General features: G+C 36.9%; 1 protein-coding gene across 9 annotated transcripts in view; it reads right to left on the bottom strand.

Annotated features, from left to right (window-relative positions):
• Positions 1–26,335, bottom strand: part of LOC126251491 (alpha/beta-tubulin-N-acetyltransferase 9) — a 108,059-nt gene that overhangs the window by 50,110 nt on the left and 31,614 nt on the right. For 8 of the 9 annotated variants that reach the window (XR_007545739.1, XR_007545740.1, XM_049951953.1 and 5 more), the window contains exons 2-3: positions 18,599–18,708; positions 9,454–9,510 (exon numbers count right to left, since the gene is read on the bottom strand). Coding sequence is in view for 7 of the 9 variants with exons in the window: in XM_049951953.1 (XP_049807910.1) it covers positions 9,454–9,510; positions 18,599–18,708 (167 nt within the window). In the remaining 2 variants the exon portion in view is untranslated. Of the gene's footprint in view, positions 1–9,453; positions 9,511–18,598; positions 18,709–20,628; positions 20,783–26,335 lie in introns of all 9 variants that reach the window. The other variant, XM_049951954.1, reaches the window with a different exon arrangement.

The raw sequence follows: 26,335 nt of genomic DNA, 5'->3' as shown, positions 1-26,335 counted from the left end.
AGAAATTAACATCCAGGAAAGCAGCTAGATAATAATGAGTAGGTCCATGTGAAGCAGATTCGGGGTTTGTATGAAAGAGCATAAGTTGTCTTTTCATCAGGATGATGAAGATATCACCAATGGATCTGAACCAGATAAGAGATTTAAGGTGTTAGGCAGACAGGAGAGTGTTCCATTAACAAGGTGATACAGGAAAGTACCATCCATATATCCATGGGAGCTTCAGAGATTTTATTCTAGATTTGGTGTTCAGAGATGATAATTATGAGTGAGAAAGTAGATGGCCAAAAAGATTAGTAAGTAAGTTGTGGATTTGGAGCCCACTGCAATTTACAAAAGATAACAAATGTGATATGTTCTTTTCGACTGGAAGTTGGCGACTTTGTTGCCCTCTCTGAGCACGAGAACAGATTTCATGACTTTATCCAGTTGCTTGTTGATGAGATTGCTAACAGCTGATTTGTATGTCTCCTAAGGTTACTTATTGGAAAGGTCCTGAAACTTGAACTTCTGTCCCATCAAGCATTAGTCTTGCCCCAAACAGTGCAAATCAATCCACTCCTCAGTGTGTGGGACAACAGCAGCTGTTAACACTATACGCACCACAAGAAGTTTCGTGTCCTTCAACTGGCAGGTGCAACACATCCTCTCTGAAACTAGTGTGATGCTAGTGCATCATTTGGTGCTAATTTAATGATTCAGGGCAGTGAATGCTGGAATGAAGTTTTTGTCATAAGAGCTCAGTAAGAGAACTACAGTGCTAAGTAAAGGCCTTTTCTTGTGCTGGAAGTTTTTAGCATGATAAAATGGCTTATAAATCTCCTTCCCATAGAAGAAAACAATTTGTGAATGAAGTCTTTCTTGGCAGACATCTAGAAGGAAAAATCATTGCACATCTAGCCAGATGTGTGTGTCAAAGTGGCATGATATTTCGATGTTACGCCAAGCTACCATCATCAAATGATATGATATGTATTGAGGTGCTAATTGCGCTGTCCACTACATGTTTGTGTGTCTTTTTTCCTCTCCCCTCCCACCCCATTCCTGGTCTGTGACATGGTGCAATAGTTGCCATTTGTCATCTGTAGCAGCAGATGATGGGCTGTGTAGGTCGGAAACCAGTGCCACAACATCCTCACCAGCCATTTCCACCGGAGGGAGAATGGCCACCCTTTTCGGACACGGCACACCAAACCATCACTTGACCAGTCCCTTAATTCTACTCTGATGAGGCAACATCCTTGGCCATGCTCTCGGCAGCTAGCACGCACAATGCCATGTGGCCCACATCATGGTCTGCCACATTTCACCAGGGTTTGCGTGAACCGCAGAATTGTCATCCTGCGCTCATCGTCGTCATCCTCTCGCAGTCCATTTAATAAGAGGAGTGCTACGGCGTTTTTTTCATGCTGCCTTCCTGAGCTGCATCTTCTCGAGACAGTTATACCGACTACAGGAATACGAAGCCTGTTGCCCAATGCCCGGTTTGTCCTACCGGTTTCAGCAATTGGAATACTGCGTGCAATGTAGTGCAACTGGTGCAGTTAAGTGCAGTGTGAGCCAGGGCTACCAGGCAGATTTATTACTATCCTATCCCTGGCCGTTTTGGCACTCCTTTGCTGCCAAGCGTGCCACTGAAGCAGTTTTCTCGCACCACCGGATGACCCCAAACAAAGGTTGCAAGTCACCCATGGTTTGCCCGGTCCAGACCCTCCTTGATTAAGACGTATTACCCCATTTTGAATGTTACTGTAAGTCATTAGCTTTTGGGTTAACATGTCAGAACCAGCCCGCATGGCGTTTTCGTAACTAACAAACCACCAAGGCATGTATGCCTCTTAGGTGTATAGAAGGGCACATAAACTGTTCTGGCACTACCTTCTCAAACCTCAAGGACCAAGACAGTGAGTACACCATGAGTGAAGTGTGGGATTCTGCACTGAAATTGTTATTTACTTTATGCCAGTGTACTTCTGACTGGAGGTTATCATGTGACATGGAACCTAGTGGAGCATTTGCAGACACACACACCAGTGATGGAAGGCTACTGTTGTATACTTCATTACGCATCACCACCTGATGATATCCTCTTCATTAGACATGAAAATAATGTACCACTTTGATACACTGATCCTGTGTCATTTCTGAGAAGATTTCTTTTAAGACATCCACAAAGATATACTTCAATCTTATTTGTGGTTTGCAACTGTGAATAAATGGAAGTGCGACACAGTTGACAATCAGAGAGGATATCACAACAAAGGAGGCATAGACTTGTTCCAGAACAATAAGCAGTCAGGTTAACCATGAGTTCACACGAAAAAGTTAAAAGTTGTGAATCGTATAGAAATCTGAATCTGAAATCCTATCACTCTAGGCTCTTAGGATGTGTAAGAGGGAGGCATGATCATTCTCATTCCTGCAAATATTTATCTTTCTGTTGTTTTCTTTGTATGTGCAAGGATGATATCATCAATAATGGTGTTAGAATATATTAGCATGAAACATGAACAAAGTTACAACTTTTCTAAAATTGTAATTGATGTGTTTTCCTATTAGTAATCTCCCCATCTACTTTGCACTTCCATTGGACTTGCATTAAGATCCCTCAAATTTGACAACAAAGTAAATCAATTGTTGAATGCAAGGTGCAGGAACCTCACTGGATCTTTAGGAGCTAGAAGATTGCTTATTAGATATAGGTCAGATGCATTTAAAAACACTGGAAGGGTGACTAAAACTGGCACAATTTTTTTTTTTTCAGAAGAAAACATTACTGATGCTTCCTCTGTCTCTCCCAACTTTTGAGTAACAGATGAAGCTTTCAAAATGTGGATGCTAGTTTGGAGAATGAACAGAGAATTGAGAAGTTTTCCACACACAATAAATCTTCAGCAGAGCTCTTCACTGACCAGAGAAATGTGTGGCTCGAACCACAGAACCACACAAAAATGTATATAAAAAATAAATCTCTCATCCCCAAAACAGTGGTATGACCATTCAAATGCAAAACTGCACATCTTGCCACAAGAGACTTTTGAATGATCACCTATCCAAGGTCTAAGAGAGGAACTTTGGTAATGCAAAGAAACATAGTATCAATATCAATATAATATAACCAAAAACACACATATTTCAATGTGGTGGCTTATTTCTATATTTCCCTCTGCTTAAAATAATTAAATATGTATGTGGAGTCCATTCTTTCCGGCATGTTCAAAAGAACAGACACCATTTTTGATCCAGTAGCCATTATGAATTAAGACACAAAGGAATTACAGATACAAAATATATGTATAATTAAGGTGAGACGACCATGATCTCTTCAGTGCAGATGCACACCAGGGTTGAACACTTACAGAAATTGGTGAAATGCTGCAAGTAATTAGAATAAAGGGAAGGGGGCACTACATTAGTAATGTGAGGATAAGTTGAGAATATTGGTCTGATGAGAGGCATGCTAGGGTAGTCTGTGCAGTTGCAATGGCCATTGTGTCTGGATGGCTTAGTGATCAGAGCATCCGAAGGGTTCAAATCCCAGTCTGGCACAAATTTTCAACTTTCCCCACTTATTCCAATCAGTGCCCACTCACAGCCAATGTCTGTAATTCCTTTGTGTCTCAAAATACTGACCTCATAGTGCTGCACACCTATTCAGTCTTCAAAGTGCATGTGTGGTATTTTGATGAAGTGGCCGTAGCAAATTGGAACAGAACAATATTCACATCTGATTAAAAGTCACTTTCAAGCAGTCCAATATCAAACCTCAAATCAATTACATTTTCAAATGATGGTATTGGTATGTCAATGTCATAACTTTCCTTTTGCCAAGAGTATTATAACATAGGCTTGTTCTTTGTAGCAGAAAGTTGATTGTACACCACAGAGTGCAGTATGATAATGAAATGATGATTGTTTTACTTTACTTGTGGTTTTTCACATTGTAGTTTTCATAAAAACAACATCCTTCTCTTATAGAGCTTACCAATATCTTGAGCTTAATATCATTTATCAGAAAACCTTCATTTAAAAGAGTGTGATTTTTATGAGCTGACCAGAAATCAAATAGCAATAGACTCTTCGCATCATTATGTACATGTCAAACAAGGACTGTAGTCAGAAAACTGTTCATGTGCTCTTTTGTTATTTGTTCACTTTTGCTTGCCTCCACACGAACATTTTGTGGACATGTTGCTTCAAGTTTCTTTGAACCCAACCGTTCCGCCTTCTTACTAATACTGTGATCTTATTGTACATCTTTACATATGTTGAATGTAGTAATATGCTTGGCAAGCTTCCAGTTTGTTGATAAAAGTAACAAAGTTGTGAAATTGTCCAGGCCAATCATTTTAGGAATTTCTAGTTGCCCACATTCACTGATGCCAATAGTGAATTGCAGATCCAATGCTCTTGCCCAGTCAGATTGTGACATTGCATATTCTTTTAAAGTTTTTTTTTTTTTTATTGTATCAGCCTGTTTCCCTTGAAGTGAGCTCACTATCTCCTTTCACTAGTCACAAGATCTAATATTACCTTGCAACCTGATTTACTTTGAATGCGCTTGTAGTTTTTCATATGTTTGCTTTAGGAGTTGAAGCCATGATTGCAATAGTATTCATAAATGTTCTCCAATATGTTGTCATTAATATATTTTAATAAACTTGTCCTTGAGATTTTGGATGGAGCCGGTTCATACTCACTCCCACTTTGAAGGTTCCCATTGTTCTGGATATAAAGTCTTGTATTGCTGGCTGAGCCAACTTCAGGTATGGACTCTTCCTGTCTTCCAAAACTATTATATTTATCTAGCATATCACCTTGCATTTCCACATCATCCCCATTGTATTTGTGAATTATTATGCATATTTGTAGCTTCACGTCCTTGACGCTGATTATGTTTCCATAATCAGCATGTTCCAACTTTGCCTTTACCTTTTTGACAACATTCATGGCATTAATTTACTGATGTACACACTTTACATGCTAACCCACAACCAAACACTCCAAATGATGGCTTCCTGCTGCAGCTACATTATTCACACAACAAGAGTAGTACTTATTAGCGCCGTTGCAAGCCGTTGGATGGCACTAGCAGATGAATGGCTCATGCCGCTGCTTGTGGGGTGACCAATTTATATTTCACGCACATTTTTGTACAGATCTAAGTGCTCAAGGTCATATACTTCTCTTTTGAGTACAAAATACTGTTAATACCGATGACAAAAAGGATGATGTAAGTTTCTGCTTACCTTAGCGGCATTTGTCTGTTGAATAACACAACATAAGAATGCATCATTATATGCTACTAATTTAGAAAGAACTGCATTTAAATGTGGCAACATTCCAGAATCCGCATCCAAGCAGTCATTTCAAAATGTTGTAACACCACCGCACATATTTCCCCAATAATAAATATGAGGCATGACTTGCATCCAGGAAAGATTCTACTATAGTGGCTTGTTTCATTCATGTTGTTTAGGGTAGAATTATATCTTCATAATCCACACTTGAAGTTACTCAAATGACATCCTGTTTCTAGAACCCAAACAATATTTCATGATCAAGAGTCTTCTCCACACTAACCACTAAAAGCGACACTGTGATAACAGTTTGCTTATGCAGAGCAATTGGGATAGCTTCTTGCCTGAAGTAGTTAGAATATTGTTCTTCCAAACAGGCTATGTTCAGACATTTGAAAAGAATTTCTTCTGACTGGAAATTCATTTTCTGCATCATGGCATCACCAGATGTTGTGTTTTTTTGTTACATACAGCCTACATTTTTACTCCCATATGGCAGAGAAAAACTTATACAAGACTAGAATGTGGGATCTTCTCCCAGATGAGATGTTGCATTATAAAATTATTCCACAACTGTTTGTACTATAATGTATAGTGATGTGATGAGAATACCAGTTGCTGTACTTGTAACCACCTGTATGTCCACCCCCACTCTCCCTTTTTTTCATCCAAAAATACTCCTCAATGACTCTCATATGTTTGTGGCTTGGCAAGAAAGTGGGTGGGGCGAGAGAAATTAACAGAATATGTAGTAAACTATTTCCAACTTTCTTTAATTATTCATTAAGACTTTAACATTACTGTCAAAAGGCCACTAATTTATCTCCCAATGTTTTAAAAGTTTCTCTTACCACATGAGATGAATGGTCCTCATGGTTAGCATTATTGGCTACACTGCAGACAGGTCAAGTTTAATTCCCAGATTTTTATGAGGCTGAAGTGTTTGGAACGGGGTACACTTGAGCTTGTAAAGCTAAATGAAGAGCTAGCTCCTGTATAAATAAGCAAGCCAAAGTAACATCAAATTGAAAGGCCAGTAACAGTCTGGAAATCATGTTAATTTATTTACTTTTACTTGAAGTGAATGCGGGGAAGGTCCCTTACAGCAGGCTGTCTGTTTTTGCTTCCCCATCCTGTACAAATCGATTAATGATCCTGACATCAATGGGATCTTAAGCACTAACCAACCAACCTTCCTTCCATCAGTCGCAGTGGTCTGGGTTTGAATCTTCAGCTCTTATAAGGTAGCCCATTTAGCCATGTACTTCACTATCATGTGTACATATAACCAACTGGACACATAATATCCATATTGTCCACTGAGCACCTATTTTCGTAGTTTAATTTTACAGGTAGTTTTTGTGGTAGATGTAACCAGATTGGGAAGTGGCCACTTAAAATGGAGATTGGTGCCAAATTTCAATTGAGCAGTGTGTGCAATGAAAGTTAAGCGAAAGAAAGGATTTAATAGAAAAGAATGACTTTGCTGTTGAGCTGAAGAGGATCACTTGACCTCAGTTCAAAATGCAAATTTTTCCTCTTAGGAAACAATTCGGAAGTCCTTGACTCACAAGGCAGATGTCTACAGAGTCACAAAGAGCATCGTGGACTTGAAAAATCCCCAAAGATATGACATGGCCAAGGAGCTGTTCAATGGATTGTCACGTGTTGTATGAAGTACATATTGGAAGATATAATGAACAAAATTGGATCAGACAGTATATGAATAACAACAGCAATGTCTTGTTAAAAGATGATGAGGGAATAGAGATGGAGTGGCTTGTCTTGCTAATGAGCAAAGCCACACCACTTTTGTCCTCATGCCACCAATAACCTTTCCTATATAATGCACAAAATGCATCTCTTTTATGTATATGCATAATGATTTTTTTGTATTAGGAATGTTATCTGTCCCACTGCACTGCTATTTAGAAGTGAAGATTTATTTACTTTCTTTACTTTTTGTGAGCTGAATTTCACTCTTCATAATTGTGAGAAGAAGAGGAACATTTTGCCTCTTCCACACAAATATCTACCAATCCACATTTGTCTTAACCATCAATGAGATGAGAGTATTGTACTCTCAAGTGGTTTGACATAGCTGCTTTATGCTTGCATCTGTTTTCTTCTGGTAGGTTTCACTTTATGTTAAGAAAATGTTATCTATTGAATGGGGTGCTATTATGCAGTTTTCCATAGATACTATAGCAGTGTCTATTTGACTATCTGCTGCTTTCACTGACAGTGTGAGACTGCATCTTCACTGCAGTGATAGCTTCAAATACAGGCTTTCCCACTGCTGTAGTAGAGGAATAAGCAAAATTTGGAAGCTGCAATGCCTTGAACACTTTTTTTGCTTCACTGGATGCAATTTTCCTGATTACAACTATTGAACTCAATATAAATGGTATATTTTCTTCAAGCAAGATGCTTACCTACACAGTTAACACACTAAAATGTGGTTACGTATTGCAATTCTGATTATCAACATCTATCACAAGTACGTTCATCTATACACATAAGAGACCGAGCAAGGTGGCACAATGGTTAGCACACTGGACTCGCATTTGTGAGGATGATGGTTCAAACCCACCTCCGGCCATCCTGATTTAGCTTTTCCATGATTTCCCTAAATAGCTTCAGGGAAATGCCGGGATGGTTCCTTTGAAAATGCACGGCTGACTTCCTTTCCCATCCTTTCCTAATCTGATAAGACTGATGACCTTGATGTTTGGTCCCCTCCCCCGAATCAACCAATCAACCAACACATAACAGTGGTTTGCCCAACAAATATGTTTTGATGCATCCCATATTGTTTGGTGTGGACAGCCAGGTCTTCATAGACTCTGCTAATATAGATGTGTGTAATGTTAATACAAATGTCATTGACTTCTCTAACACACAACTCCTTTTTTCACAATGTTCTTTATTTCAGTTATCCCTGAACCTTCTGAATGTTCATGTAATACTTTTAAGTCAACATCACAGCATATCACAACAGTAAATAAGATTACTGTACAGTTAAGAGAAGATGAGATAGTCTTCCAACTTACACGAGCTTAGATGGTTTGCTGTTTGTCATGTCATAGCATTTGTAATCATAAAGGAGCCATTTCACTACCTATAAAACTTTTCAAGGTACCTGCTATTCCTTCTAATCCATTTTCAGTGTTAAACAGAAAAACTTTTTCTCATGATAAAAGTAAATTGTATCTGACACAGTTCTTGGATTTAATTTGATTTGACAGCTGATCAGGGAGATTCCCTTCTCAACTGTCTTTGTTAGTATATCTTAGCAGTCCACTCAAAGCAGAAGTAGTGTTGAAAAGTTCTCAATGTTTTTCAAAAAGCTCCCATGAGAAGCTTGGTAAACAACAGACCGCTCACATGTCTGAGAGAGTTTACTACACCTGAGACTTGACACGTTGTGCAATATTAACTATTATGTCTCTACAATCATTCACCACTTCAGTGCACCATACCCAGTGAGACTGAGTTTGGTTTCATAATAATTTCTCCATTCTAGGCTACTGTGTCAAAACATTTTGGATCAGTCAAAGCAAAATTAATAAAGGGAGATTTGAAGTCAGGCCAATGGCCTAATCACAAGGGCAATTAGGTTTTGTGTATATTCAGGGGAAGGTAGAAAGTGAGATGCAGAGGAAAAGATATTATGAATTTCCAGGAGTGGTTAATGGATTCATGTGCTAAACACTGTAGCGGATTACCAATAATTTTTGCAGGTGCTTAGAATTCTGCATTGGTCAGTAAGTACAGGGTTGTGAGATTGTACTCTGTATGTTGCACTGCAGATACTTGATGGAAATCCTCAATTACATAATTATTTTTTTTACAATGTCTTATAACAGATATAATAACACTGGAATCTAAATAAATATTTTAAATAATCTGTAGCCTATCAACAGCCTTACAGAAAACAAACAGGATGTGTTGAGTTTGCATGGCACCCTACATCAAATTTCTTTTCTAGGTGTTGAATTCCTGTACTTGGTTAGTGGATTTTAAAAAAGCAAAGCTTGTGGCTGTCATTCACAGCACTGTTTCCTTTCCATAATCTAACATTGTTAGAATACTTAAAAATTATATTTGATTGTGAAAATGCCACAGCAACTCTTTTTGTAGGTGTACTTACCAATTTCATTGTCACTTCTTTTGAATTCTTTTTTTTCAATGATGATGAATGTGCATTCTAGAATAAAATAAAAGAAATAGTATATGAGAACTTGCATTTCATGTGCTCTCTGTAACATTATGTTATATATATCATTCTGTTAACATGAAGGCAAACTTTACTCGAAAATAATAATGCCGGGAGATTTATGTGTACAAGTGGATTATTTACGTAACTCAGTCAGAGGTGCTGAAACTATTGGATATGAGGTGGAGGAGCAGAGGATGGTTTAAGTATAGAAGTAGAGATGCAGTCAACAAGAGAAAAGTGGCCTAAGTATTATGGTCAACAAACCAACAAGATGAAAGAACAAGGTTGGGATACTTTGAAACAGCTAAAGAAGCAAGAAAACTCCTCCACACAGAAAAGCAAGAGTGTATAAAGTAAACAGCAAGATAACACTGGCAGAAAAAGATTGAACAGTAGGCCGTACAAGATACTTTTCCATGATTCTCAAATTGTCCAAGGAAGGATATAATGCAAGAAACGGTGACCTGCACTCCAGCTGTAGGTCAAGTGAGTCTAGCACCCAGATAGATTGGTTGCAGGCCCTCAACTAGCCTCCTCACTAGCACTGAGCCAAAACCAGTTTTCATCATAAAACACAACAGACCTCCAATTTGCCCTCCAATGAGCTGTCACTTGGCACCACTGAATTCACAAATGGCCATAGTTTGGGATCGGTGCAATGCACACGACAGGGTATCTGGCTCAGAGCTTTCCTTGACATAACAGAGACTGCAGTCTGTGTGAGTTGTGTTTGCGAGAGAGAGAGAGAGAGAGAGTGTGTGTGTGTGTGTGTGTGTGTGTGTGTGTGTGTGTGTGAGTGTGTGTGTGTGTGTGCGCGCGTACGTGTGTCTATTGTTGACAAAGGCCATTGGCCAAAAGCTTTAAGTGTGAAAATCTTTTAGTTGTGCCTATCTGGTGAGTAGCTATCTGCTATATGGTGAGTAGCAACTTTCCTTCTCATAATATTATAACAGTTCATTGTGTCACTGTTGTGCCAACTGTTAATCAAATTGCTGCTGCAGATACAGTATGATGCACCAGAGCCAATCGCCAAACATGATGGTTTTTCCCTCCTGATAGTGCCATGTGGGCATCTGGAGCATCGTCTTTCTGCAACCATACATTCTCATGACCATCACTGCCAGAAATCATGCACAGTGGCTACATTCCTGCCAAGTCTTTCCGCAATATCACACAGGGAACATCCAGCTTATCGCATCCCTATTGCATGACTTCATTCGAACTCAGTGAGGTGTTGATAATGGCATCTTTTACACCTTAAAGCATTCTTGACTAACATCATGTCACAACGTCCAATCTCAAAGGTAATTAACACCCATGACCTTTACAGTGTGTATTTCAAACAAATCTGACGTGCATCCATTTAGTGGTGCCACTAGTGCCACCTCTATGTGACTGCTGCAAAATTTGAAAAGAAATAATCTTTCAGATGTAGAAACACGGATACTAACTTTCATTCATGTCGTACACCTCCTTGTTGTTGTTGCAATTTTTTTTTCCACCAGCGTGTTATAGCTGACAAATTGTAGAAGTAGTGGCTTATGAAATATTCTTTTATTTTGTATTTAAATGCCCATACACTTTTTCACCAGAAAATAAAACTTCATTCTGAACTTTACAGTTGCATAGCCTATATGACAATTATTTCTACTTTTAGTATTGGTGTCACGAATTTGCAAGTTTATCCTAATTCCACTCTTGTTATTAACTACATTGGGAATATATGCATTGACATGCAAGGGTAAGAATCCCCGAGTCTGTGAAGAGGGTCCTGCAACATGTTTGGTTATCAACTTTACACAATATTTTTACTGCTCACTTGTTTAGAGTACATACTTTTTTCACCTTGGCTGCAAAAGACCTGAAGCTCATGCCATGCAACAGAACTGAGGGAAAGTATTCCAGAAATACTGTCTGCATGATGACACAGAGAGAGAGATATTTGAGTGCAGAGCAAGAAGGAACAAGTGTTGTGGTTTACTTATCTACAGTCTAGTACTACCTCAGCTAATTATCCATGTAGACACCCAGAACTATCATACATGAAGCACCATCCAGTGTATGCCCATTAATATCTACTTCTGATACCTGTAAATGATTTTTATTTGTTTGGAATTGCATAATATTAGTTTCAGAAAGATTAAGGTGAAGCTATTGACTGGGAACCAGTTGTAACCATGTTCCATTATTCTCCTGGCTACATCTGGTATGGGTGTGTTTGGCCCTATATCAATACCTTTGTATCATCACTAAATGCTACGGTTCTCAAAGAGTGTTCCAGTGGCGTGGGTAAATCATTTATTCAGACAACAAATAAGAGTGGGCCAAGATCTGAAACATGTGCTACACCATATTTAATGTTTTTCGACTCTGAAACTTAATCTTATTCCTGTTGTATCATTTGAATAATGTGGCCCACCATTTTCTGTTCTTAAGATATGACTCCATCCATGCAAGGGGAAACATCATGCAAAGCAGGGCTCACCTCAAATGGTGGTCAATGTGGGATCACTGAATTGGCGATCTGGTTATCATTAGGCAATAACTGCTTTAACCTTTGGCATGACGAGATCAGGGGGTGGGGGTGGGGGCATAGGAATTACGATTTATCACCAAATTATGCCTGTTTAATTTATAATTTCTATGATTTCACCTGGCTGAATACTAAGGACTCATTCTGGTTTTTAAAACTCTCGGAAAGCTTAGATTGCAATGTTTTCAAAATAAATTATACTGTTATATCAATAATTTCTCATATCATAGCAACACACAATGTAAATGTTTATTTGTGAAACTTAAATTGGTGAAAGCTCAAAGAGTATTACAGCAAATACTCAAATTTCTCTCAACAGATTGCACACCAACTTCTACAATATCTGGATAATCAGTTGAGGAATGATGTGGACTGCCTGACTGAATTGATACAACACTGTCACTGTGCAACTTTTTAATATCAACATGACACTTGTGCAAATAACTATGTGTGTTCTCTCATCCAGATTTAATTGCCTAAAGAAGCATTGTAGGGCGAGATCATTGTTACTTTTTCATATCTCTACTATATTTCATTACTTCATCATAATAAAAAGATACTTATTTATACATTTACCCTCTTATCTCACTAGTTTCTAAATATTTGTTTACACTATTCTGTCTGTTTGTTCCAGCATCAACTTAAATGGCACATTTCAACAGCTGTCACGTGACTATTAATTGCAAGTGATAACTGACTTAGCAACAAAAACAAGTCAGTGATTCAGGCTCCACTTCATCAGTAGTCATTACTGAATTCTCTATCGAGTCATATAAATTAGGTTTGCAGCAGATTCTCTTTAACAAAACTAAAGATACTACAGTAGTGCATCAGTTATCTGAACTAACTGGAAGACATGGGTTATCGGAAAATTGGTTTATTCATAAAAGTGAATTGCATACCTCTATTTACCAGTTTACCAATAAAAACTAAATATATTTATAATAATATGGATCTCTTTTATTATTACAAAGGCAAGTACAGTAGGAACATATGTAGTACAGCCTAGTAAACAAGAAAAAATTACATAGGATATACGGATTTGGGTATACAGTACATATGTAAAGAATTAACACTTTAAAAAATCCTTAATTTTGATTCACACACTTTTTTCATGACAGGTTTCTGATACTGGTTGCTTTTATCTAGAGCTCCAAATCACTGGAAGGCAGTATCTAAACACATAAATGCTTCAGAAGTGGCCAGTACATTTTCACTTTCTCTACCAGACCACTAGATGATGAGATGGTGGCAGTGTCGGCTCTATCTGTGATGAGATTTACAATCTTCCTATCCTGTATGACTTGGTACCCTGGATCTGCATCGTCGATAGTCATCCATTCTGGAATGTTTTCTTCATCATCACATCCATGGCAACTGAGTTCTTTTAACATACCGAGCATTTCAGACATACCATTCTTTATTTCCTTTTCAATTAGACTTTGAGAACTTTCCATTGTACCCTAAATTTTATTCCAAGATTTTTTAAAAAAAATCTGTCCCTTTACACTATCCAATGCCGTTTTGATCTTTAAAACCGATATTTTTATGATTTCTTTACACACTTTTGTCTCCATCTTCTTCTTGTTCAAACAATAACTTATGTAACAATTCTTTTCTGTAACAGAGTTTGAAAGTCTCAATAACACCTTGGTCCATGGGCAGTAATAAAGAGGTTATGTTAGGTTGAGAAGAAACATCACTTTTATGAGCTTGTCATTTTTATTTAAGATATCACTTGATGAATGAGTTATTGCACTTTTAAGGAGCAGTGATGTTTTCTCCCTTTTGCTATTCTTTAACTGATGAGCTTTTACAGAGGGTGCAAAAACTTCCATAAACCATTCCGTGAAAATCATATCATCCATCCAGGCACTCTTTTATGAGAGGTAAGCTATAATCATCACAGATATTTTAACATGCTTGAAACGTCATTTTTTTTTTTTTTTTTTTTTTTTTTTTTTTACTTTTACCAGTGATGAGCATAGGCAATCGGTGGCTACCAGTAGTATTAGACACAAGCTAAGGCAGTAATATGATCCCTGCTTATTTTAAGACCAGGTACTGCCAATTCACAAAGTGAAGCCAGATTTTTCTTGGCAAAGCATTCCAATTGAGTCCAGTTTTATCGGCATTATAAATGTTTTTCAGAGTATAATATTCTTCCCTCAGTGTGTCCCTTAGTTCTACTGTCTGCTGGAGAATCAACAGACAGTTTTTCTCCTTGTATTTGAAGCTCAAGAATGCCATGCCTTGATTATAAGTGTGCTTGGTTTAAATTTGATGGCCCACCAAGATTTTTATTAAATTGAATTGCCTTTTCACACATAATGGGACCTTCTGGTTTTTCTGGGTAAACAACTTGCAAACAGCATCATATAAATCTGTGTTCGTGGCAAGCTCCATAGTTTTATGACATGTTGATACATTGATAGAATCAACTTTAGATATAAAATTTGTGATCCTCGTCTTTTGCTTTTAATGTCCATAACTGTCAAATTACCACCTTGTACTCATAAGATAACTTAATTGCAGATTCACCTTCCCCAAACCTTTTATTTATCTCTTACCTAACTGTCAAAGAAAGGACAACATATTTAAATTTATGCATTTTACATCACAAGTTTACTTTACATGGCTAAGTCGACACAAGTGATCGTAACAGAGTGCAAATGGTTACTAATGTCAGCAACTCAGCAATGGAGCAGGGGAGGGGGAGGGGGGTGCACCATGACCTTAGAGGAGGGGTGGGGAGGGGGGGGAAGGCCTAAGTGAATAACAGTTCGGTTAAGCAGGCAATTAGCTGACTGACTTTTGGATAACCTATGCTCTATAGTATTGCAAAATATCTGAATGATTATGTAGAACTCTACAAAAGTTTTGTCCCATTTCACCTCAAATTACAGTGTTGAATATTTCTTGAACGTTGTAACTTCGTAATGAGCCAACTTACTAGAATATGAATGAGCACTTTCTTGTTGCATTTTTCATGTTTTGGTATATCTGTAGAGCAAATGGGATAATGAATGGTATCCAAATGCAACAGGCTACAATTCATAACATACAAGATTAGCAACCAACTGCACCATTGTTTTCAAGAAATAACATTTTTCAGTATAAATCTACATGTACTCCATTCCAGATCATGTCACTCAGCTCTCAACAATAAAGGGTTGTGACTACAATGAAAAAAGTGAGATGTTGTACTTACAAAGGAGGTACCCAGAATTTCAGAATTTCTTGTAATCCACCAGAGACTTGAAAACAGTAATAATTTCAAAGTGGCATTTTAGCCTGATGGTTAAGTTATTTGGTTGTTGTGTTGAAGGCTGTGGTTTCAAATACCATTGGATGCAATCCACTTTTTTCCTTGAAAAGGCTGCAATCACTATTTTAATTCAATTAATTGGTTTAAATATGTATAGTTTTTCACTTCCAATCCTTTGTTGTTTCATTTTAATCATCACCTAAAATTTTTAATTTTCTCTCATTTTTTCTTCCTTTTATTTACTTATTGTTTTTTATTTGAAAGTTTAATTATTGAAACACCTGGCAAAGAACAGGTAAGTGCAAATTGGAAATGTTCTGAAACACATTCAAAACCTAAGGTAGCTCCACTTTTAAACTGCAGTCATCTCCTGGCAAGTTTCTTATAATCTTTATTTTTATTTCTTCCTATCGTAAATGCTTGTATCAATTTTCTTTATGAACAACATACCAGCTGTTGGTTCAGTATAGATTTATATGGGCCAAGGTGTGAAACACCCATCCATGGCATCCTAGTCCTTCATGGCAGTGTAAAGCCACACACTGCTGCAGCTCCATGACACAAAATGGAACAATTACATAATACCAAACGACATGACAAAATATTTAGTACTCTGGACTCACATTCAGGAGGACAATTGTTCAAATTTGTGTCCAACCATCCAGACTTACGTGTGCTGTGATTTTCCTGAATCACTCCAGGCAAATGCCAAATTATTCCTTGAAAGGTTATAGCCAATTTCCTTCCCAACCCTTGAAATTATCCAAGCTTGTGCTCCGTCAATAAGATCATCATTGTCAATGGGACATTAAACTGTAACCTGCTGAGCAGTTACATTGTCCAGAACATCATCCTCCTTTCATTTCACTCTTGTCATAAGGTAACTATCTATGTACTAGATATAGATGGGAATACATTTTTGGGTGAGAGAGAAGCGCACATTTTCATGTACAATAATAAGAAGTGTTGATATAGATGGAGGTTAAATACAGTAATAGTTTATCTCAGCGACGAGTTATTAAATATTTATCATTTACATTCTGTCATTGGCGCATTTTTTGAATGTAGCTTGTACAAATTAACAATTACTTAAGACAGTGAACACATGAAGATGGACTATTGAGTTTGTGCTGTGTTTTTTTCTAATTTTCACATGTTTATTTTTCCCTTTACTACCACTACTGTTCCACAAAATCTTCACTTCCCACATTTTCCTCTTCAGTGACTCATGAAGTAAACTATGGTTCTGAAAGCTTGTGGATCAGTGTCACATTCTTGTGACAAGTATGGATCATGGCAAAAATATGTGATAGTCAGCTGATGAGCAATACGATGAGTATAGTGGATACAGAAGTGTCCTATGATGCATGGAGTATAACATCTGAATTAGTACTTTGTCACATAGGGCTTGGTATTGACTGGCAGCATTACTCATTTCTTCTGACCAATTTTGCCTATTTAGCTAGGAAAGAGAATTACAGTTATTCAGCAGAATGTGGAATGTAATTTATTCGTCTCACAACGTACAGTTACAAATCAAAGATTTTTGTACTGGAGACACATCAAATTACTTTAAAGAAAATAAGGTTATAATAATTAAACAATGGAAAATCCAGGATGGAATGAACAATACCAGAGAAGGAAAGTTGCTACTCACCATATAACAGAGATGCTGAGTCATGATAGGCACAACAAAAATTAATTGTGTGAATCTTCTTGTTGGGTCTATCATGACTCAGTATCTCCGCTATATGGTAAATTGTAATAATTAACATATTTAAGCAAGAATTTCTGAATTTTTAGACATGAACAATTTAACAAGAACATTTATAACACTTATGGTCATTTTTCAACTTACAACACAATTTATACAATATATTAACAATTTATTATACAGTATATAATATTTATTGTTTCTTTTATTTTCAAATTGCCAAACTGTCCTGCATGAATTCTTCAAGTGAATAATATAATTTTTCCACTAATGTATTAAATAAGAATCTTTTTAGTGAGTCAAACTCCATATTTAACAGATTTGTGTTATTTAATTTATTGTAAATCCTGTTTACAATGGTGTTTGAGCCTAAACTTTTAAATTATGTGAGGGAAGTTTGAAACTGCGTCTGTGGCAAGTACTGTAATTGTGCTTGAAATGAAAATTGTCAAGTGAGTTTTGATTTTTATATATGAAAATAAATTTTTTTTAGATGTACAGTGAAGGAATTGTTAGTATTTTTAATTTTTTAAATAATGGGTGACGTGGTCAAATGATATATAATGTCTGATGGACAGCAAAGTTAAATTTGAAAACAAACTGTAAAAATTTCTTCTTGTCAATTCTGTATAATAATTTATATTTTTGTTACCTGTAAAAGGCAGTATGTGTAACTAACCCATACCTGCACTGAAAAAAAATTTTTTAAATCTTGTAACTGGTCAGCAAGTAACCATATATACAAATGAATGTGTAATATCAGTGTAAAATGTTCCATTCTACGTCCTTAGAATTAATCATATAAACAAGTTAACTACCACACTAGCTAGGTCTGGCAGCTAGAAAGAACCCTCCATCAGTCCAGTGGAAACCAGGAACTGAGGGAAGTAAGTTTATGCAGTATGCTTGATTTTGCTTTTCTTCCATGGCATGGTGAAACAGAGAAATGTTTTGAGCCATAAAATTCTTGGTTAGAGCATACAGCTCTGTCCAAAGAGAGTGGCAGAGCCTCACTTGCCACCAGGCGATAACTTTTTAATTTGCGAGGTATCTGTCATGGTGCTGTGCACTATGAGCAGGGGCTCTTCCCATGGGCATCACTCAGTGAGAGTAATGGCGACAGGGCTTGATGGCTATTGCCTGGAGTCCTGGTGCCCACATACTCCTCAGAATATATGGGGAGATAACAGCTCAGGCATCAATGGGTGACCCCTGCATTGTAAGGGTGTAACCATATGGGTATTTACCATGCTGGATACTGTGCGTAATTTCCTGTACGTCTCACACTTCTGTAAAAAACATATGAAAAGGGTGGAGATCAAACCCAGATATGGGGACCAAACATGAGTTAAGTGAAGTAAGTGACGTAAAATAAACAAAGTGGGAAAGGTCATAATCCACACCTGAGAAAAGGTACAGTCAGAGAGTAAGATTGCAGCACTTGTCTTCCATGATAAAGTTCATTCACTACACATCTACTCCCTTACACTAAAAAAATAAACAATCAATAATTTCAGTATGTGACTTGTCTGTTTAAGATCCCAGAAACTGAAGTTCTTACTGTTGGCATCATGAAGCCAGCTTTGTTGCATTGAATATTCTTCTTCGAGTGTTAATGGTTCAGAGGCAGTGAGGTGCTGAAGCTCTTCAGATTGCATCCATTCATGATATCTAAAAGTAAAATATAGGAAAAATATTAGGAAATTTAATGTTGTTACATATGATTCCAATGCTTTAAACTATTTAATGCCATGGACATAAATATAAGTTCTCACTACAACTTTGTCTTTCTTGATACTATAGACTCTACATCCCATGAAATATGAGATCATGAAATGGTATTTCTGCTCAGTTCCAGACAATGCAAAAGGAGATGAAACATACAAAAGTGACAGACACAAATGAGTTCAATTTTGTTTGATTTAGATACATGACATAATCCAATTAGACACTTACGAAAGGACTGCAATAGTGCTGGATATTCACAAGTAACACTTCACCTGTGGAGCATGTTACAATCCAGTCTGTTATGTATTTAAGAGCAGCGAAGACATTGCATATAAGCTTTGAATATGAATATATATATATATATATATATATATATATATATATATATATATATATATATATATATATATATAGAGAGAGAGAGAGAGAGAGAGAGAGAGAGAGAGAGAGAGAGAGAGAGAGAGAGAGAGAGAGAGAGTGTTCCTTCTCCGTGCTAAATGTCAAGATGGCATGTTATAGCTCTAAATATTGTTCCTCAGGCATTAATAAGAAAAGAAGTTACTGTGTCAAAAGCATAAATCCTCTTGATAAAATTTTAAAACTCCAAGAAGGCTGAATGACTGGACAATGCTTATATTCAACAAGCAAAATTCCAAGTACTACCAATACACAAATGTAAAAAACTATCCTAGTTTCAGAACTGTTAGATCCTTCCTCGGGGATGAAAGTAAGATATGATATGTTGGGGAAGATTGGAAAGCTGGAGGTAACTATGACCACAGTTTCAGAGGAACTCCCATGTCAGGATTAGGGGAGACAAAAGTGATGGAAAGGTGTCAGGAAGAGTAGGAGGTCAATGATAGTTTATTGGTGAACACAGTGCCATCTTCAGCCCAGAGATACCAGAAGAGCAATGAGAAGTAAAAATGGATTAAGAGGGAGAAAAGTGAGAAATGAAATGAATACTGCAATTAAGAATTACAAGAAGAGCAGAAAAGGAAATGAAAAACGATAAAGAAATAAAAAATAATAAAGTGAATAATTGATTAAATAAACACACACACACACACAAATTTTAAAAAAAATAGTGGGATGGACTGTTCTATATGGCATTCCCAAACTATTTAATTCATAACCTCTAGATTCCTACAACACGAATTAAGAGAGCTGAGTGCATGCTACACCACATGGGCCATTTGGATCTTCCCTCCCAGTACTAGTTTCCCTTAACTATGGAGATGGGATTTTACTCTCCAGCATGTCCTCATATCCTGCAATCTTCCTGGACTTAACCTTCATTAACAACCCACTTCCATTTTTTTTAGTATTTCTTTATTTATTTAATCCCTTATTTACTATATTTCTTCCTTATGTTCATCTTCTCCCTTTCTTTTTGGGTTTTCCCCATCACTGCCCTGTTTGTTCTTAAATGGACTATTCTTTAAACTTCTCTTCCTCTAAACCCATCCTTGCTTCTAACGTACTGTTTTATGTGGAGCTCCTAGATTCAATTTTTGTAAACCAATTTCCTAATCCTGCTTTTGGTTGGACATTTAAACACTTCAATATTAAGTTTGGAAATGTGATTCTAGGTGCCAGATTTCCTCTCCCACAATCAGTATTCACTCCAATATAAATGCTTTGATTTTAAAAGTGTTGGTTAAAACAAAGCAATTTTATTTGGAGTGAAAGAAAAGGAGTAGTATTAACTGAGCAGGAAGTTATTCATTTCCTTTAATTGTTCGAAGATGAACACGTTTTATTTTTATTAAGAGGGGGATTCCTAAATCATGAAAAATCAAACTGGTGGGCAACAATTCTGTATCCAGCATAGCTTGCTAATTTTTAAATTGCTGTACCCACCTATCCCTTTAGTGCCAAAGGCTCTCCTACACAATCAATGAATAGTGAGAAAACATTTGCTAATTCTATGTGCAGAAATATGAATATGTCCAAAATCCAGGGCTGTCTTTTTCTCCTTTTCATGTGTCCCTTGGCAGTAATTGGAATTTGGCTCCTGAAAGTAAATATTTGCAGTTTTGGTTCCTTACAGTTTTAAAACAGTTAATGTGTAATATGATGGTTATACAGACAACAAACATGGTAAACTTGTACAAGAGACAAAAAGCCAAGAAAAAAGTTATAAATTCTCGTAAATGTGAAGTTAGGATATATCATAGGTAAATGGTGATTAAAGAAATAATGGGTAAAAGAATTCAGACAGTGGTATTGTTGGAATGAAATGAGCTGAAGTTTTCTGGATTGTAATAGTGAAAAACAATCAGCAACTAGCAATCTTTAAGTTCCTGGCTGCTGATTACCTATAGGTATGTATAGTCATGGAGTTTTCCAAGCCATTTCCATGTTGATAACATTTACTTAAAACATACATACTCTGGAAGCCATTGTGAAGTGCGTGGCAGAGGGTACTTCCCATTGTACCTATATTAGGATTTCTTCTCAGTCTATTTGTCTATGGAGCACAGAGGAACAACTCTTTAACTAACTCTTTAATTAGTGTAAACTTGTATCCACAGGCCCTATGTGAGTGATATATAGGGGACTGTGGTATATTCCTAGATTCTTCACTTAATACTGGTTCTTGAAACTTTGAAAGCAAAGTTTCATGGGATAAGCATCTGCCAAGTCAGGTTTCTTAGCATATCCACTTTCCAATGAATCAAACAAACTTATGACCTTCTGTGCTGCCTTTTCTCAACATATTCAATACCCTCAGTTAGTTCCATTCGGAATGGCCACCTACTTTACTCACAACTGAACTTGTGTGATCATTCCTCTTCATATCACCACAAATTGTTACACCAGGTATTTGTCTGAGTTGATTAATTCCATCTGTGGTTCAATGATATTGTAGTCATCTGACACTTCTTTATGCATTTTGTGAATGTACAATTATGTGTTTCTGTAGATTTTACAGCAATTAGCAGTGTATATCCCAAGAGTTTTCAGGTTCCACAATGGACACAACCAATACACCATTTTGCACACACTGTAGACTGTTTAGTAGGCTGAAATGACATTTATTCAGAAATGCTGAAGTGCACATTAACAGAGACAAGCATCTGTTACAAGCTTCATTAATAATTAACCATTATTAAAGAATCACACTGTATTTGTGATTATTTAGGATAAATTTAATATGTGTAAATCTACAGGAAAGTTGCTATTCTGAAAAAAAATGTTGTTGCTTCCTCAGTTATATGAAATGGCTCCCATTTATCTTCTAGCATTAGGTTAATACCTGTATAATAACACCGATGTGGGCACACATGGAAGAGTCCCTTTGCAAAGCTATGAACAGGTTTAAACAAAAATACATTTCAAGCTAAAGTCCTATGCTACCTTGTCACCACTGTAAGTTCAGCAATTTCTCTGATGGTATATTTCTGGTTTCTAGATAAGTTAACAAATCCATTTTGCACCCAATATTTCAACAACTGACCTAGTTACTTCCTTCAGGTCCTCTGAACAGTGGTCTTACATATGTTCTCTGTCAATCTTGAAACCACATTATCTAGGCAATGAGCACATTTTGACTAGTACTTGGGGTCTAAAGGTGAAATACTATGGACAAAACAGAATTGTCAACCCAGATAAAAACCTTAAAATATGCTATTAAGAAGTCAAGTTAAACATAACTGAGAAAGCATAGGAATACCACTGACTGCTTTCTTCAGAAGGTTTCTTGTAATGAAGCTTAAACCTACTATCAGCTGTTAATACTGGTATAAAGAATTGTTTTCTTATTGTTTGTAACAATAAATTTGTTACATACAAAAGGTGGACTTATTGTACAATTAATAATGATAGTGAAGAAGAATTATTTTAATCAAATGAAACGACATGATTCCAGAGACCTTTTCAAATCTCACACATTTATGATGTATATAAGCAAACTGAAGCTATGAATAAAAGTTTGTACTAAGGCCAGGATTTTAACCCAGGTCTTCTGTTCACTAGGCAGGTGCACTAACCACTACGTCACCCTGGCACAGAGACCTTTGCACAACGGCACAGATTACCCTAGGATGTCTTGCCTCCTCCCCTGCTGCAGTTTTCTTAGACTTTAAGGGGAATACCAACTAGGCTGAGGTGTGACTGGGAATTTGAATGGTGGAAGGAGGCAAGCTAGCATAGTTCATGCAGTTGTGCAAAGCCATTGTGTCAGGGTGGCATAATGGTTAGTGCATGTGCCTTCTGAGTAGGGGACCCGGATTCAAATCACAGCCTTGGTACAGATTTTCATTTGTTGCTTCAGTCTGCATGTACACACCACAAGAATTATTTTTACATATAAAATGTAATACGGAAATTGAGTTGTGTGTTAAGAACATAGTATATTCATGTCATCTTACATGTGGTCTTTGTTATCTGCTGAATGAGGGAATAAGGGCACCTACAGTTTAACGCGCACTCTGAACCAAGGTGCAACTTGCCATGTTTCACATTAACAAATTATTCCCAGAGTTGAACAAAGGAATAAATGACAAAAAACTCCTAAGGCCAACTGAGGATCGAACAATACACTTTTCGATTGGTTGTTTTGCACTTACTCCCTGACAAGGGAACATTCCCAAGGGTCAGTAAATGATCTTGATAAAACTTGGCTGTGTATATAGGTGGCAAAATAGTTCAACATGTTTTTTTTGCGTTCAGTTTACTTTTATGGACTGAAACACACCCTGAAAGGTAATTTGGAATTTTAGGTTTACATGGAATTTCTTTGAAACAGTGATACATAACCAATGTTTCTCATATACAAGTTGATATGTAATTAAAGTTCTTGAAACCTGTTTAATCAACTTTTCTAATAATTTGAAATTTTGCAAAATACCCCACCACCATTGATTAATTTTGAAAAATGAAAACTTTTGTTTCAACAAAAATTAAAGAAGCTTTGAAGCCACATACATCCCTATGTAATAAAGCTGGATCCAGAAATACCTTTTTGGAAAATAAGCTGTACACAATGAGCTATCAGAGTACTTTCAACATCTAATCATTCACTACTATTCTATTTATTTTAGTTATATTAGATTTATGTTTAATTGTTATTCTACATTTTACGTTCATGATTTTTCACCATTTCACATACATGTATTTTGCAATTGAAAATAATAGCTAGTTCATTATTATGAAAGAATATAATTACACAGATCTGTAAGCAAATATTTAACAACATAACTTTTTTTTCACACAATACACATAACATGACTGAAATATCTTCACACAATATACACAGTGAGGAGGCAATACATAAAGAAAATTCAGCAGGATTTCAAAATCTCATAGGTGATTCTCTTAATATTCAAATTTGTATCACGCATATTTCAGTGCATTGGTATGTCTTGGCAAAGAATTGATTATGTATTATTGACTGCAGCTTAATTTTATCGTGTCCCGAATGGAGACTGACATCATAATCATTCAACAGAACAAGATCTGAAAATCTTCACGAAAAGTTCTTCCAACATCAAAAGCCGTAAACACGTCTATGTTCCATGTCTCTGCCTGTGCCATCGAGCCCTCTGAGATCACTGGATGCCTCTTATTATTGGGTACAATGCTCACCATCCTTTTTTCCATAGTGAGCACCTGTCTTTTAATAGTTTTAAAAGAAACGAATGGTGGATTTGGATCGAGAATCTTGTTTTGAAGCCTCAAAAGTACTTGTGACAGTAAACAAACATCTGACCAGTAACAAACATCTGACCAGTCGAAAGATATTTGAAAGATGTTTTCTTTCCCAGTGAGGGAGAAATATCCATATTATTGTTAGATTCTTGAGGTGGTCAATGTGAAAGAACCATTTAGAGCAACATATCTGAGGACAAGGAACATGTTCGCCTGGTGATCCCAAAGGGTTGAAAGCACAGGTACAGCCATGGGACATACACACAGCTTTCTGTGTTGGAAGAACTTTGCATGAAGACTTTCAGACCTAGTTTTACTGAATCATTATATGTCAGTTTCCACTTGAGAAACAATATAATCAAGCTGTCGGCCTTAGTACATAACCAATTCTCTTTGCCAAGGCTCACCAATGTACTGAAATATGCATGGTACAAAACAGGATATTTAGAAGATCACCAGTGACAATTAGAACTCCTGCTGAATTTCATTTTATATTATCTTCTCCGTCGTGTGTATTATATGTCATGGTGTAAAAAAAAATGTTCCGTTTTAAGCATTTCTTCCCAGATTATCATTATTGTAATTATTTTCTATTGTAATATTGAGTTACTTTTTATTTTCAACTAACAACATGCAGGTATGTGAAACGGTAAACCAAAAAACAAGAAAACCATGAATGTATGAGGGTAATTCCAAAAGTAAGGTCTCCTATTTTTTTATAAGTACATAGACCTGTTTATTTCTACAATGGTTTACATCAGTTTACAGCTTGAACATTTAGCTATTTTTTGGCATAATCACCATTTCTGTCGATGCATTTTTGTAGATGTTGTGGCAGTTTTTGTATGCCCATGTCATACCAGCTCGCCTCCATGCTGTTCAGAAAGTTATGAACCTCTTCTTTCACCTCGTCATCGGAGCTGAATCGCTTTCCAGCCAAATGTTCTTTTAACCTAGGGAACAGGTGATAGTCACTGGGCACCAAGTCAGGACTAAAGGGTGGGGAGGTGATTATGTTCCACTGAAACTGTTGGAGGAGAGTTTTTTCAGAGTCTCACAGTACCTGTCAGCATTAATTGTGGTCCCAATGGTTGAGCTCTGACGACGAGGTGAAAGAAGAGGTTCATAACTCTCTGAACAGCATGGCGCCGAGCTGGTATGACATGGGCATACAAAAACTGCCACAGCGTCTACAAAAATGCATCAACAGAAATGGTGATTATGTCGAAAAATAGCTAAATGTTCAAGCTGTAAACTGATGTAAACCATTGTAGAAATAAACAGGTCTATGTACTTATAAAAAAAATAGGAGACATTACTTTTGGGATTACCCTCGTGGAATGTAAAATAACAATTTAAAACATAAAACACATAGTGAAATACTCCACTCCCCCCCCCCCCCCCCACACACACATACCCTCATCCCCCATGAATCATGGACCTTGCCGTTGATGGGGTGGCTTTGCGCCTCAGCGATACAGATAGCCATACCATAGGGGCAACCACAATGGAGGGGTATCTGTTGAGAGGCCAGAGAAATATTTGGTTCCTGAAGAGGGGCAGCAACCTTTTCAGTAGTCGCAGGGGATGACTGACTGATCTGGCCTTGTAACATCACCAAAACAGCCTTGCTGTGTGGTACTGCAAACAGGTGGAAGCAAAGTGAAACTCCAACCATAATTTTTCCCAAGGGCTAGCAGCTTAACTATATGGCTAAATGATGATGGCCTCCACTTGAGTAACATAAAATAGGTGTAATGCAGGAATAATAAGAAAATAGGAATGCAGGTAAGTTACTATGAACAGCACAGTGAAAGCATTATTGTAGCCAAGATAGATACGAATCCCACACCCACTACAGGAGCACATGTTTATATGCCGACTAATTCTGCAGATAATGAAGAGACTGAAGAAA

This window comes from Schistocerca nitens, chromosome 4 (assembly GCF_023898315.1).
Source record: "Schistocerca nitens isolate TAMUIC-IGC-003100 chromosome 4, iqSchNite1.1, whole genome shotgun sequence".
Taxonomy (NCBI): Eukaryota; Metazoa; Arthropoda; class Insecta; order Orthoptera; family Acrididae; genus Schistocerca; species Schistocerca nitens.
Note: the sequence above shows the minus strand (reverse complement) of the source record. Positions and strands in the feature narration are given on the sequence as shown.